Source organism: Taudactylus pleione, unplaced genomic scaffold (assembly GCF_031769625.1).
Source record: "Taudactylus pleione unplaced genomic scaffold, aTauple2 ptg000481l, whole genome shotgun sequence".
NCBI classification, from domain to species: Eukaryota; Metazoa; Chordata; class Amphibia; order Anura; family Myobatrachidae; genus Taudactylus; species Taudactylus pleione.
The window spans coordinates 2,113,029-2,128,321 of NW_028284883.1; the positions used below are offsets into that span (position 1 = coordinate 2,113,029).

Consider the following 15,293-nt stretch of genomic DNA (forward strand, 5'->3'; position numbering starts at 1 on the left):
TTTTGGCTCTATCAGAGCCAAAATCACTCCCACTGACATCACTAGTGATGTCAGTGGGCCGGCTTCTGACGGGAGGCGTTCCCGTGGGAACGCCCCCATCAGGGAGGCACGCCCCCGGCACGCCCACCAAAGGGGGCGTGCTGTCAATCAACATCGACAGCATGCCCCCTTTGATCAGACACAACGAGCGAAGGAAAGTCCTTCGCTCGTCGCGCATGTGCACGACAGAGCTCCCGCCGTCGTGCGCATGCGCAGAGCACAACATCGACCCACTTGCGAGCGGACAGCCGCTTGCGAGTGGGTCTGAATCAGGGCCTTAGTTCCTAGTTGCCCACTTTTAAATTGTGGTCAAAAGCACATAAGTACTGTACATGTATTTTGGGGCAGGGGTACAGCTTTAAGGCAATATGAGTAATGTTATGATATTCTTAAGATTGACAGGTTGTAAGGCTGTATGCTCACCTATCAGGTGTAAGGAGGGGTGGGTTTTATTGCACACATAATGGGCCTCAGTTAGAGATGGGTGTTATTGTATAGCCATAGGGAAGGGACTGTGTAATACAGGCTTGCCTACCCTGGTCGGGAGCCTCCCGAATATCTGGTGCCGCTCTCGACCCCCCAGAAAGGTAGGTAAGCCTCCCGGCTCCCGCCTGACGCCCCCGGCAACAGCTAGAAACCCCCCGCAGTGGGGTCATCGTGGCTCCGCCCCCTGCTTCACTATACCTTTATTTTAGGCATTGTGAAGAGGGGGCGGGGCCACGATGACACAATCATGCGGACACGCCCCTGGCCCCCATGCATAGTCAGTGCCCGGCCACGCCCCCGCTTTGTGCAGACATTCAGCTCCCTCCCGGAAGGAGTGAGCTGAATGTCGGCAACTATGGTGTAGCATCATCCAAATAAATGCAAATGCATCAGAAGGTGCATGCATCTGTGATCTGAATGCGCTGCCTCTGTTTGCCATTGCAACCATTGTGACATTTGCCAGGCTGCTTAAGCTGAGATGATGCAGACCCTGGGCTCAACATACCTCCAAAACAGGGGCATCATGCCTCCATTTTAGAGAATGGTGTCAGTCACCACCACACCCCTCTTCCCTCCAAGTGCTGCAATATGTCTCTTATGCTGTGGCCAAGGGAGGGTCTGCAAGTGGCTGGTTATAGCTAGGACTATTCCCCAGTACTCTGTCAGTACCAGGTCCCACAGGAAAGACAGAATTGCAAAGTCTCAATGATACCTTTATTTTACAAAGCACACAATGCACAATGTAGAAACAGCACCTAAATACAATATATACACACTATACAGATATGTCCTCATACACTGAATCTGTGTACATAGTGCTAGATGGAGTGGCCGCAACTTTCTCTTATGGCAAATTCTGTTGTGCTTCATGTGCAGCTTTGTATGTGTATAAAACAAATGTATTTTTGCTTAAAGTCACAGCCTAGCTTCTCTACTATACATTGAGTAATGTTTTGTTGCATCTGCAATGCAAATAAGCAAAAATAAAAGAAAAATTGTAGGCTATTCCTCTTGGAGTGGCTCAATTGCTGCTCATTAGTCTGCTTGTTTTTTAAAAGAGTCATCTTAACATATAGGCACACTGGGCAGGTGCCTATGGCCCCACAATTCAGGGGAGGGCTGGGTCAGGGGGCATTTACATTGAGTATGTGGCTGCTCGCTCTGTGCTGAGAGAGAAAATGCTCCCTGGTTATTTTGATCATGAATTACACACACCAGAGTGGCCGGGAAGCATGTACTACTTGCTACACATCCTGCAGCCAAGGAGCTGTATTAAGGGGGGAGCACATCCCCCCGGGACCCTCATACTTTAGTCACAGCTGCAGTGCAGAGCAGCAAATGCACTGTGAGCTGGAAAAGAAAAGATTAAGGTGAAGTCTGTAATTCTCAATTTACATAATTATTTATGTTTAAATATTGATTGTATTGAAAGGTTCACTAAATCTAAAGGTTTCATTTTATTGACCAATTACAGTACATATTAATTCCCTTGAATGGGTTGGTAGGGACACCATAGCAATGCTGTGTTCAAGGCCCACAATTCTGCTAAGATGGCCCTATCCTCTAACCTAGTGGTAGAGACCCGGATCCCCATCCAAGTGGTACATACACAGAGTCCACCGAGTCTACGGTGAACTTTCATTTTAGTAAGCAAATATACCACAGAACCTCGATGTACCTGGCAAAACAGCAACTGCAATGCTAGTTTCTCCCTGAAAATATACAACTGCAATTCCACTCTTGTGTATCTTCCTGCATATTGGGAGGGGCCACAGTAATAAGTACACTGTGGCCCAAAGATAGTCTTCATGTTTACATGCTGTGCAACCCTCTGTGCATTTAATTTTGTGGAGAGAGTCATGGTAGTGAGCCAGGTGAGTCAATCAAGACCCTTTATAGCCTGTTCTCACTGACTCCTCTGTGCTGGTGATAGTCTGACCCTACTTGTCATACATCTGCAACTCCAGGACTTATGCTGTGTCTTAGTCATCAGTCTTCTATTTTACCTAGTCTGCCATTTGGATTTCATTGGCTTCAGTTATTTACAGACCATTGCATATTTACTGGATCTCCTGAATGCTACCATTCATTTCTGCAAGTGAATACAGTCTCTCTCATCTACAACCACAGACCACTGCATGTTTACCAGATCTCCCTTCAGCTACTATTCATCTCTACAAGTGAAAACAAGTTCTCTCCTCTACAACCACAGGCATTATATGTTTACCAGATCTTCTGTCTGTTAACATTTTACATGATATCATTGTAAAATATCACTCACCACAGCCAGTGCTACTGTTTGCCTGGCTCCTTAATACAAATGTCTGCATAGTAACTGGATTCCTTTAGACTGCCTCATCTCCCTGTCATTAATACTTGCTGATTAATTGAACCTATTAAAGCTTTGTTGAATCTCTCCCTGCACTGTAAACTTTTAAGTTACTGTTTCCTTACATCATTTGTATGTTGCTGGTTGTGTCCTTTTCATACTGTACAAAACTAAATAGAAATGTAATTATAACAGGATTGCAGTTCTGATATGCACACTAATACCCCTTTTCCATTGGCCAGGTTATTGCCGTATTAACCCAGGTAGCGGCTTAGTAGAAAAGGGTCCTAGGAAAAAATCCTGTGTTGATTGACCCGGCATTTCTTCCGTGGACTTGGGAAAACCCTGCTAAGGCTCAGTGGAAATGAGTTACACAGGTCTTCCGCCCTGTGTAGGGTTAGGGTAGGGTAGGGTAAGTGTTCTTACCAGCCCCAGTAAGGATTTGTCTCCTTCTGTCTTCTGGTGTCGATATATGATTCAGCTCTATTCAGCCGCCAGCATTACATACCGATTCTGTTGTATCATATAGGTATTTTAGGTTTTATTGATGCCTAATAGAGAATGAATATTTGATGAGTTGAGATGTGCTCAGACCCCCATGTTTTGGTTTTTGATCTGTATATTTTAAAACATTTTTTTTTTTTTAAATACAGCTAAATTCATGCAAATTGGACATGTTTGGACAGGTTTACATGCCTTCCAAACCCAGGTTCGGTTTTTCAATCCGAGTTCTGAACTGACTGCAAAACCGAACCTGGGCTCAATTTGACTCAGTACCCCAAAGTGATTCCGAACTCGAATGCGGTTCGACTCAAAACCCTTAAATTCAGTTGTTGTCTGCTTTCTGGGAACCGGACACGCACATCTCTATTCACAAGCAAAACAGATGGTTTAATTTAAACTTGAGTATTATGTATAGTATGTATTTATTTTATAGTATGTATGTATGCATGCATGCACTGCTGTTTTTGAGTAGTACACATCTCAAGATATCTCATCTCATATCAACATAAGAGTGCAAATACTGTACCCTATTTTTCAGTGCATTTTTTTATAATTATTCACATATTGGGAGCAACTTTTTATCAGCCCCTTTATCTGTACTTTTATCTATTAACGCCTCACACAGAAATCAATTATTCCAGTATACTATAATAATAAGGCTCATCTCATTTACTAATGGTTGTCTCTGAAATTGATGCACACTGTAAGACATGGGAATACTGAGCTGATACTTGTGGAGCAAAAATACAACTATAAAAGGTTAAAAAAAAGTATTTATATGTTTTAACAAGTATTACATAAATAAATACTATTTATACAGTATAACATGGCAGATTGTTGAAACATGTTCAATTAGTGTGTTGCAGAAAAATGGACATACCGTACCTCTTCCATCCTGATAAGGAAACTGTCAATAATGTGCCGTGGTCTTTTTGGATCCAATGTCTCTTTACCGATATCCATCCTCTCCTTAATAAACTCATCTAGTTGTAAAAGATACTTAGATGTTCTGTGATGAGGCCCTGGTATATATCTCAACAGCAAGTCAAACATATCATACAGCTACATGGCAGGAAACAAAAATTATTAACATGATGAAAACTAAGATAATAATAATAATAATAATAATAATAATAATAATAATAATAATAATTAAATAAAGAAGAAGATAATTATTATCACCAAGTGTAAATAGTAAGATATGAATACACAAAATTATTCATAAGAGACAACTATACTTACCTCATACATGCCTACTCTCCCGGTTTTCGTGGGAGGCTCCTGATTTTTCGGGTAACCCCCCGCACCCCCGGAAGGGTAGGCATTTCTCCCGCATTCTGCCCACTTCCTAGTGAAGTGGGCAGAATGAGGAGAATTCTGGTGGCGATCGTGGGTCTCCGTGTAGGGGGCGGGGCTTAAGACGTGATTCTACATGATTTACGTTGTTTGGCTCCGCCCCCTATGTAAATTCTAACTAATCGTGGCAATTTTACAGTGAGGGGGCGGGGCTTAATGATGCAAATCATCAGGCCCCGCCCCCTGTAACCCCCCTGCTGCTTCTCTTACCTGGGCTTCTCCCTGGAAGAGCTACTGAAAGGTAGACAACTATGACTTACCTGCAGCCTGCTCTTGCGGCTCGGGACTTGCTCCTCTCTGACCCAGCGGTATAACATTATGATGTCACGCAAGCTGTGCCGGTTCAAAACTGAACCTTATTGTTGCAGACTGCAGGCAGCCGGCCTCCCTCTCCTTTGTCTCCTGCTGAATACAGCAGGGTCAAGGGGGACACATGAACTGGACTCCTGAGATTCCTGAGGGGCCATTGCCTCTTGCAATCTTGGAACCGGTACATGTGTTCCCTTTGTCCCCCCTGTTGCAGGGCCTGAGTAGGAGACAACTGAACCCACTGTGACACGCTCTCACAATAACAAGATGGCACCATGCATGCACAGTACTGCCCTCGGCAGTTATCTTTGATCAAGGAATCAAGCCTCCCTATAGCCACTTTTAGCATGGAGTCTGCACAGTAATGTGCTCTCTTATCAACACCTTCCTCTCTATAAGCTTCTCAGTGTTAAACAAACATTCACTTTCAGCTTTTCTGTAGCAACCTTAAAAATAAACTGGGTTAAATACATAAAAAAAATCTCATCACATTTTTTAGTTTGGCCTTCTTCATAAATTTATCAGCAAGAGTCCCCACACTGACAGCTCTTGTGACTACTAGATATTAAACAAAAAATATGGTAGTTGCTCAAATCAGCTTAATGACATACCACAGGTGCTTGTAAAGGGCGGGGTTTACACTAAACACAGAAAAAAGGGATTTTCCCTCCAGCACACTGTAGCAAATTCAAAAATACTTCAATCCTACATGATAATAGAGATTCAGAGGTATTAGTTACATACATTTGCAAATATATGAATAAGCAAAAGGCTAATCATCAAGGCTCCTCTATACTGGCATCCCTAACATTAAGGGGTTCACGTCCGAGAAGCAAGGCATCCCAAAAGATTCCAGCCAAGGACCATCCCCAGGGCATCACACGAAAAGGGGAAAAAAGGTGATAGTGAAGTGTAAAGGATAGATGTGTAAAGATAAATCAATAAGTGTTAATGAAATGTAAAATAATTAAAATGACATAAATAATATACAAACAATTAGAGAAGTGATAAAAATATTCTATGTGAAATAAGTGGTGATGCCATGAGAAAGGTCCAAGCCTGAACAACCCCAGGGGCCCCACTCCCAAACGCTCACCCCAAAATTATTATTGCTACATAATAGTAGCACCCACTCTGGGTCATATAATTACAAATTGGTGTACTGCATGATAACAGCACATGTATGAGCTGAGAGCTAATTTACCTTGGAGGTACCCCAAAAAACCTCCACATGGCACTAAAAGGGTCAGCACCTCCTCCTAATGCTGACTCCCTTCATGCCTCCAGATTGCAAACAAAAAATATGGTAGTTGCTCAAATAAACTTAATGACACACCAGAGGTGCTTGTAAAGGGTGGGGTTTACACTAAACACAGAAAAAGGGATTTTCCCTCCAGCACACTGTAGCAAATTCAAAAATACTTAAATCCTAAATGATTATAGAGATTCAGAGGTATTAGTTACATACATTTGCAAATATATGAATAAGTGCCAGGCCAATCATCAAGGCTCCTCTATACTGGCATCCCTAACATTAAGGGGTTCACGTCCGAGAAGCAAGGCACCCCAAAAGATTCCAGCCAAGGACCATCCCCAGTGCATCACACAAAAAGGGGAAAAAAGGTGATAGTGAAGTGTAAAAGATAGATGTGTAAAGATAAATCAATAAATGTTAATGAAATGTAAAAATATTAAAATGATAGTATAGAGGAACCTTGACGATTGGCCTGGCGCTTATTCATATATTTGCAAATGTATGTAACTAATACCTCTGAATCTCTATTATCATGCAGGATTTAAGTAATTTTGAATTTGCTACAGTGTGCTGGAGGGAAAATCCCTTTTTTCTGTGTTTAGTGTAAATCCCGCCCTTTACAAGTACCTCTGGTATGTCATTAAGCTGATTTGAGCAACTACCATAATTTTTGTTTGCAGTCTGGAGGCATGAAGGGAGTCAGCATCAGGAGGAGGTGCTGATCCTTATAGTGCCATGTGGAGGTTTTTTGGGGTACCTCCAAGGTAAGTTATCTCTCAGCTCATACATGTGCTGTTATCATGCAGTACACCAATTTGTAATTATATGACCCAGAGTGGGTGCTACTATTATGTAGCAATAATTATTTTGGGGTGAGTGTTTGGGAGTGGGGCCCCCGAGTTTGTTCAGGCTGGACCTTTCTCATGGCATCACCACTTAATTCACATAGAATATTTTTATCACTTCTTTAATCGTTTATATATTATTTATGTCATTTTAATTCTTTTACATTTCATTAACATTTATTGATTTATCTTTACACATCTATACTTTACACTTCACTATCACCTTTTTTCCCCTTTTCGTGTGATGCCCTGGGGATGGTCCTTGGCTGGAATCTTTTGGGGTGCCTTGCCTCTCGGACATGAACCCCTTAATGTTAGGGATGCCAGTATAGAGGAGCCTTGATGATTGGCCTGGCGCTTATTCATATATTTGCAAATGTATGTAACTAATACCTCTGAACTCTATTATCATGTAGGATTTAAGTATTTTTGAATTTGCTACAGTGTGCTGGAGTGAAAATCCCTTTATTCTGTGACTACTAGATATTGCAAAGTCTCTTTTGCGATATTGGATTTCCACTTACACCAATTAGATCTTAACTGTGGCTTCAGGATATCATGAGGCTTACTAAAAAGCAATATTTGCAAATTCATCATAATATCTCTTAGGTGGTCTGCAGATATTGCATCTTTTCTGTGAGTGAACTTCCATGCTGGTAGCGTGTGGTTCAGATTAGAGATGAGTTGGTTCGGATTTCAGAGATCCGAACCCACCCGAACTTAGAGGATCCGAGTCGGCTTGGGTTTTCCCACCTGACTCAGATCTCAAACAAGGCAAAATGTCATCATCCCGCTGTTGGATTCTCGCAGGTTTTGGATTGTATTAAAGTTCCAGCGATCACCGCCATTTTTCATTTTGGCTATTGAGAGTGAAAAGGGAGGGCTGGCAGCAGTTTTGCACTGCTGTGCATAGGGAGGCTGGCTACAGTTGTGTTGAACTTGTCATTGTCATTCACTCAGGGGCTGGCTGCTTAGTGTCCATAGGGGCTGGCTTTTGTCCATATAGGGGCTGGCTGGCTGTTGTGTGAGGTTGTCCTGTCCATAGGGGCTGACTGGCTGTTGTGTGAGGTTGTCCTGTCCATAGGGGCTGGCTGTTGTCCATAACATAGTCCATATAGGGGCTGTCTGTTGTCCTGTCCATAGGGGCTGGCTGGGTGTAGTCCATAGTGGCTGGTTGGCTGTTGTCCAGTCCATAGGGGCTGGCTAGCTGTTGTTCTCTATAGGGGTTGGCCTTGCTTGCTGTTCTGTTGTGTTGTCCAGGGGGTGCTCTGTCCATCAGGGATGCTCTTCACCCCCAGTGTGAATAAAATTAAAATGTATTTTTTTTATTTCTGTGTGTGCGTTAGCCACACTTATTATTAGCAGCAATGTATTGTTCTGCCTGTGTTTCATTTATCAAGGGGCTGCTAGCCACATCTGCTGTATGTAAAAATAAAACCAACTTTTTGTATGGATGCGTCTTAGCCACACCTGCCATGTGTAAAAATAAAAACAAATTTTTTGTGCGTGTGGTTGGTTGTGTGCGTTAGCCACTAGTCAACTGTGCTATAATTGCTTGGTGACACTGCTGTAAGACAGCAGTGAGTATGGAGGACATTACAGGAGAGCAGGATCCACATACCAGTCTTGTACAGTAGCTGCCGGTAGCAGTAATGATGACGATGCAAGGCCGTCAACGTCATTTATGAAGGCTGATGTACCAGGGCCAACGTCAGGCTAAAAAAATCAACTTTTACCCTGTTAAAGCAAAAAAAAATCTATAGCTAAGTCAGCTTTAGAGAAACAAAAATTGGCAATATGCCATTCACTACACGAAATGGCAAGGAAAGAATAAGGCCTTGGCCTTTATTTATGACTGGTGGTTCTAGTGATGATTTAATCCCCTCTGCTTGTAGGAGAGGTAAAAAAAATTAAAGACATCGGAACCAACTGTGTGCTCCAAAAAAATCACGAATCCCTGTGGAGAGTCAAAAGTGTGTCTGCAGTTGCCATGTGTGAGCCTGACCTTTCTAATACTGTACTTGTAGAGGATCCTCCTTCCACCATTTGTGTGCCCTCTGCAAATGTGGGGATGAGCAGCACAAGTCAACATGCTGATGTAGAAATCGAGGATGCTTCTGTGGAATTGCATGAGGAAGATGAGGAGGATATGTAGTTGGCGTTACCAAAAAGGATGATTAGGATGTTGTTGATGAGGATGTTTGTGTAAAAACTGTAAATCAGGCAACAGTTGATGCTCATGGAGGGAAAAATCCCATTGTTGCCATGCCTGGGCAAAGGACCAAAAAATCCACATTTCCTCCCAAATCCGGACAACCTTTGCCAAGCCATTTGTAACCATTGCCATGTAACAGTGAGAAGAGGTAAGGAACTTAACCATCTTGGAACCTCCTCCCTGTTACATCACTTGCAGCGCATTCATCAAATTGGAAAGGGTATAAAAACTTTGGGGACAAAAAACCAAACAACAATCAGTCCAGTGTCACCTAGCTGCTCCCTTCTATCTGGATCCAAGTGCCTGTAATATCCACCACCAACACCTGCATAATCATCAATATCCTCATTCGTGATTGGAAGTAGTCCTGCATCCAATACCATAAGGACTGACTCCTCTCCTATCTTTTGTTCCTTAGAAGGATCCTTGAGTGTTACGTCTGCTGCTGCTACTGTATGAGTGGATCTTTAACCCAGAAGGAGACCAGGAAGAAGACTACTTTTAGTAGTTCAAGTTCAATCAAACAATTGACTGTCACACAATCCTTTGCATTGGCGAACAAGTATGACAGCAAACACCCAGTTGCACAGCATATTACTGATGCCATAATAGCTATGCTGGTATTAGATGTGCGTCCAGTATTCACCATTAATGCAGTGGGTTTTAGACCATTAATGGAGGTCCTGTGTCCCTGCTACCATGTCTTTTCTAGATTCCACTTCTCTAGAATAGCAATTCCCAAATTGTACAAGGCCATTAAAAAAAAAACCTTTTTAATGTCATCCAAAATGCTGTTGTGCCCACTGTCCACTTAACCACAGATATGTGGACAAGTGGGACAAGGCAAACTAAAGATTACATGACTGTGACAGCCCACTGGGTAGGTGTATTGCCTCCAACAGTGCAAACAGCAGCAGCAGCATCTAACAAATGCCAGCTCATTAAGAGGCAGGCTACTCTGTGCATCACCGGTTTCACTAAGAGGCATACCACTGAGAACCTCTTAGAAAAACTCAGGGAAATCATTGTAAAATGGTTTACCCAACATGGACTTTCCTCGGGATTTGGGATTTCTGACAATGCCAGCAATATTGTGTGAGCATTACATCTGGGCGAATTTGAACACATCCCATGTTTTGCTCACACAATTAATTTGGTGGTGCAACATTTTTTTCAGCAACTGCGTGTCGAAGATTGCAGCACCAGCAAGAACTGTTACATTTGTTCTGCCATAAGCTGAAGCAAGAGGTAGTAACTAGCTGGAATTCTACCCTCTATATGCTTCAGTGGATGGAGGAGCAGAAAAAGGCCATCTAAGGCTACACTATGGCCTATATCATATGGAGAGGAGCGGGAATGCACTTTAGCCAAGCGCAGTGGAGAATAATTTGCATGCTTTGCAAGGTTTTCAAACCCTTAGAACTTGCCAAATATGAAGTTACTTTAGACACTTCCAGCTTGAGTCAGGTCATTCCCCTAATCAGACTTTTGCAAAAGCAGCTGGAGAAACTAAAGGAGGAGCTGAAACAGAGTGATTCCACTAAGTATGTCAGACTTATAGATCAAGCCTTTCATTTGCTTCTACTGGATCCAAGGGTCATCAATCTCTTGAAATCAGATTACTATATTTTGGCGACCATACTTGATCCTAGGTTTAAGTCATACCTTGTGTTTTTCTTTCTGATGGACATAAATCTGAAGAGATGCAAAGAGCTGGTGATGAAAAAATTGTCAGCTCAAGTGGAACATAACACGGCAGCATCTCCTCCTTCATTTTCTACAGCTGCCAGGAAAAAACTAAATTTTCCTTTGAGACCCACTAATGGTGGTAATGCAGATCAGTCAGCAAAACCTAATGACATCTGGTTGAGCCTGAAAAAACTGGCTACAATGAGTGATATGTCTACTGAGACTTTGTCACTCATTGGTCACCATTCAGAGAATGGTGGATGATTATTTTAAGGATAGCGGTGATGAACTAATATTGTGTGAAGAAGAGGAGGATGCACACACTGATGGGGATGATGATGACATCTAATCTAATTTATTGTAAAGCCAGTTTGTGTATGGGATCATTGCCACCAATGTTCACTGCGCATTGGCATTAGTTTTGTGTTTGGTTCAAACAAACCAATCATTTCAGCCACAAGTAACAGTCCCTGTCGCTGAAGTGATTGGTTTGTTAAACTGTGAATGTCCTGTTTCATATATACAACATAAGGTTGGGTTGGAGGGCCCAAGGACAATTCCATCTTGCACTCTTTTCCTTTCCATTATGTGCTGTTTGGGGCATTGTTGCCTGACATTTTTAATGTTATTGTTTGTGAATGTCCAGAAATTGTATTGGCCACAGACAGCATCTCCTGCATGCCGCCATCATTTTTTTTAAGGAAAGTTTTGAACCAACTGCTGCTTGTTGTATCAACCCGATGACACAAGTCGCAAAACAGTGACATTCAGCCAATGGTTCTCAGTCATCAAGGCTGCTAAATGGCCCAGAGGCTGCATCCTGCTTCACGGCCCAAGGCCACCTGTCGTCCACTCCTAACCATCCCTCAAGGCTGTAATGGCCACAACTTGCCAAGAGTTCCAGCACTCAAGGCTGTTGCAGGACTGGTTCCTTCCTAATCATAGCTCTGTATTCCAGTACTACTCAGCCCGGAGGCTGCAACAACAATTAACTATCAACTATCAATTATTTAACCAGTTGCTGCACCAATTATCAAGTATCAAATCTTCTTACTTCAGCCACTGGCTGCAGCAATTATCAAGTATCAACTCTTCTTATTTCAGCTAGTGGCTGCACAAATTATCAAATATCAACTCTTCTTACTTCAGCCAGTGGCTGCACCAATTATCAAGTATCAACTCTTCTTACTTCAGCCAGTGGCTGCGCCAACTATCAATTCTTACTTCAGCCAGTGGCTGCACCAATTATCAAGTATCAATGCTTCTTACTTCAGCCAGTGGCTGCGCCAACTATCAACTATCAATTCTTACTTCAGCCAGTGGCTGCACCAATTATTGAGTACCAATTCTTCTTACTTCAGCCAGTGGCTGCGCCACCTACCAAGTTTTCAGCCAGTAGCTGCACCAATTGTCAAGTATCAACTCTTCATACTTCAGCCAGTGGCTGCGCCAGCTACCAAGTTTTCAGCCAGTAGCTGCACCAATTGTCAAGTATCAACTCTTCTTATTATCAAGATTGTCTAATCCTAATTTTTATCAGGTATTCCATTGTTGCATAAAGTAATAGACTCCAATACAATACACTTAAGAATGTAATTTATTAATTAATTAAATTAATAGATCTAGCCCTTAACTGGGAGTTCATATCCCCCAGGATTAATGCAACAATAACAATGATTGATTTCAGTACAGAGGTTTTTATATCTTTCTATTAACTCTATTCAGGTAATATGCCCCCTTACATCATACTTCTAGAACATCCTACATTATTCCACATTATGCAAGCATATAACAACATTTGGCATATTCAAATATAACATTCATCAGGTTAGACATAGTTTATTCTTGTTAGCCTCTCTGGCAATAGAAATAGATACCTTCATGAGATGCTCATTGTGCTCTATATCACTGTATTTGGTTTATATCTGTCTCTAGCCCAGAAGTATACGTAAATGGTCAAGTTCTTGTACATTTTTTCAGATAAACAACTTCCCTTGGGAGCAGCCTTAAAGACATCTCAACTCATTTTACTTAGTATTGCTAAGTTTTACTAAACAGCAATGCTGTACAAAGGCCATATTGATTTGCATGAGCTGTATTCACTATAAAGCATATATAAATATGGAATTATGTCAAATGTAATGTTTCTTATAAACTAAGCTTCCACAAGTATCAACTCTTCTTACCTCAGCCAGTGGCTGCACCAATTATCAAGTATCAACTCTTCTTACTTCAGCCAGTGGCTGCGCCAACTATCAATTGTTCAGCCAGTGGCTGCACCAATTATCAAGTATCAACTCTTCTTACTTCAGCCAGTGGCTGCGCCAACTATCAACTATCAATTCTTACTTCAGCCAGTGAGTGGCTGCACCAATTATCAAGTATCAACTCTTCTTACTTCAGCCAGTGGCTGCGCCAACTATCAACTATCAATTCTTACTTCAGCCGGTGAGTGGCTGCACCAATTATCAAGTATCAACTCTTCTTACTTCAGCCAGTGGCTGCGCCAAATATCAATTCTTCAGCCAGTGGCTGCACCAATTATCAAGTATCAACTCTTACTTCAGCCAGTGGCTGTGCCAACTATCAACTATTAATTCTTCAATCCTCAAGGGGTACCTCAACCATCATCTTTGCACAGTCCTCAAATCTATTTATCACTCAGTTTTGAGCCAGCTAGCTGGATGCAACCTTTTGGCCCTTAACTAGATGAAAAAATCAATATTGTGAGCTGTGAGGTGATCAAAATTGACTGTAAACGAGTGGAAATAAATGTTGTTGAGGTTAAAAATACTGTAGGAACAAAAACAGGCCCATTTTATGTGATTTTAGCTGTTTTTATGATTTTTTTTAAAGATAAAATCCAGATCGAAAACCAAAACCGAAAAACAAAACACGGAGGTGAGGTTTTGGCAAAACCAATCCAGATCCAAAACCAGGGGAGATCCAGATCCAAAATCAAAACACGGGGGTCGGTACACATCTCTAGTTCAGATACATATCCAGCTGCTGACAGTGACACAGACTGCTCATGTTCTGCATGTCAACATTCAGCTCTTTTACAACTTGTAGTGACTGTGATTTAAGGACATGCAATTGATGTCACATTGTGTCTGTAACTATTACTGTCCCTCTTTTGTTTCACACAAAGAATTTTCCTTAATCAAAGTGAACTGTGTGACCTGTTCAAGGACAGATTTGTTCAGATTTCTGGTACATAAAGCATGTCTTAGATTACTGCAACTTTAAGTCTTGTCTCAACTTTCAAATGCTTTGTGACCTATCTTATAACAATCTTAGCACATGAACTTTCTAATATATTCACTTTTTGTGTGTAATGCAGTGGTCGCAGCATTTGAATCATAGTGGACCAGGGATGTGCAGTCAGGGGAGGCAGAGCCTCCCCTGTCATTAATGATTAATATAATACAAAAAAGATACTTATGACACATATTCTGTAAGTATCTGCTTTATATTATTCTAATCATTCTACAGTGTAAAATGTGTTTAGGAGGCACAGAGAGCAATGCCTCCTGCTGAGTATAGTAAAAGATAGGAAGCAGGGGGTGGGGCCAAGCCGCGGGCAGTAAGAGACCATTGAAAAATAGCAGGAGATGCTGCACACCTATAGAAATGCCTCAGTGACAGGGATGTGCTTTCAGCCCACATCAAAGCATTCCGCTGTCACTGAAGCAGATGTGATTGGGCACAGAGCAGCATCAGATCCAGCACTAACAGTGACTGTATCAGGTTAAACTTTTATTAAACAATCAAGTTTCCAAGTACCAGCATGCTGGAGTAGGCTTGCAGGGACCTATAGGCCACTTGTAAAGAATAATATTATTATGCCATGAACCCCACACTCAGGGGTACGGGGCATAGCACTGGGCTTTCAATCCTAGTGCTGGATGTTGCTTGGAAGGTGGGAACCCAATATTAATCTTTTTGAGATTCCCACTTACTGAGGAATTCAAGCACTGAGAAGACTACCTTGGGGGTGGGTAATGTGCCCACACTGAATGTACCCCACTGCTATGGAATTATCCTCCTGGCTGGTTCAGCCTCGTGCTGGTTACTGTTAAATAAGGGGGACACTATGTTGTTTTTTAATATATACAAGGGGGTTCATCAGCCAGTGCCTCCCCAGCCATTGTCCTCACCGCTCGTCACTGTAGTGGACATGTTCTTGAAACTGTAATAACTTTGTGTCTTTAGTTTACTATGCTCTGTTTGTTTCCAACACCACAACCAGGAAGTCAAACTCAG

At 42.1% G+C, this 15,293-nt stretch overlaps 1 protein-coding gene across 1 annotated transcript in view; it reads right to left on the reverse strand.

Moving 5' to 3' along the window:
• LOC148502841 (cytochrome P450 2A13-like) overlaps window positions 1-15,293 on the reverse strand; it is a 71,821-nt gene that overhangs the window by 25,369 nt on the left and 31,159 nt on the right. Inside the window, exon 6 of the mRNA XM_088449296.1 lies at window positions 4,244-4,420. Coding sequence (XP_088305422.1) covers window positions 4,244-4,420 — 177 coding nt within the window. The remainder of the gene's footprint in view (window positions 1-4,243; window positions 4,421-15,293) is intronic.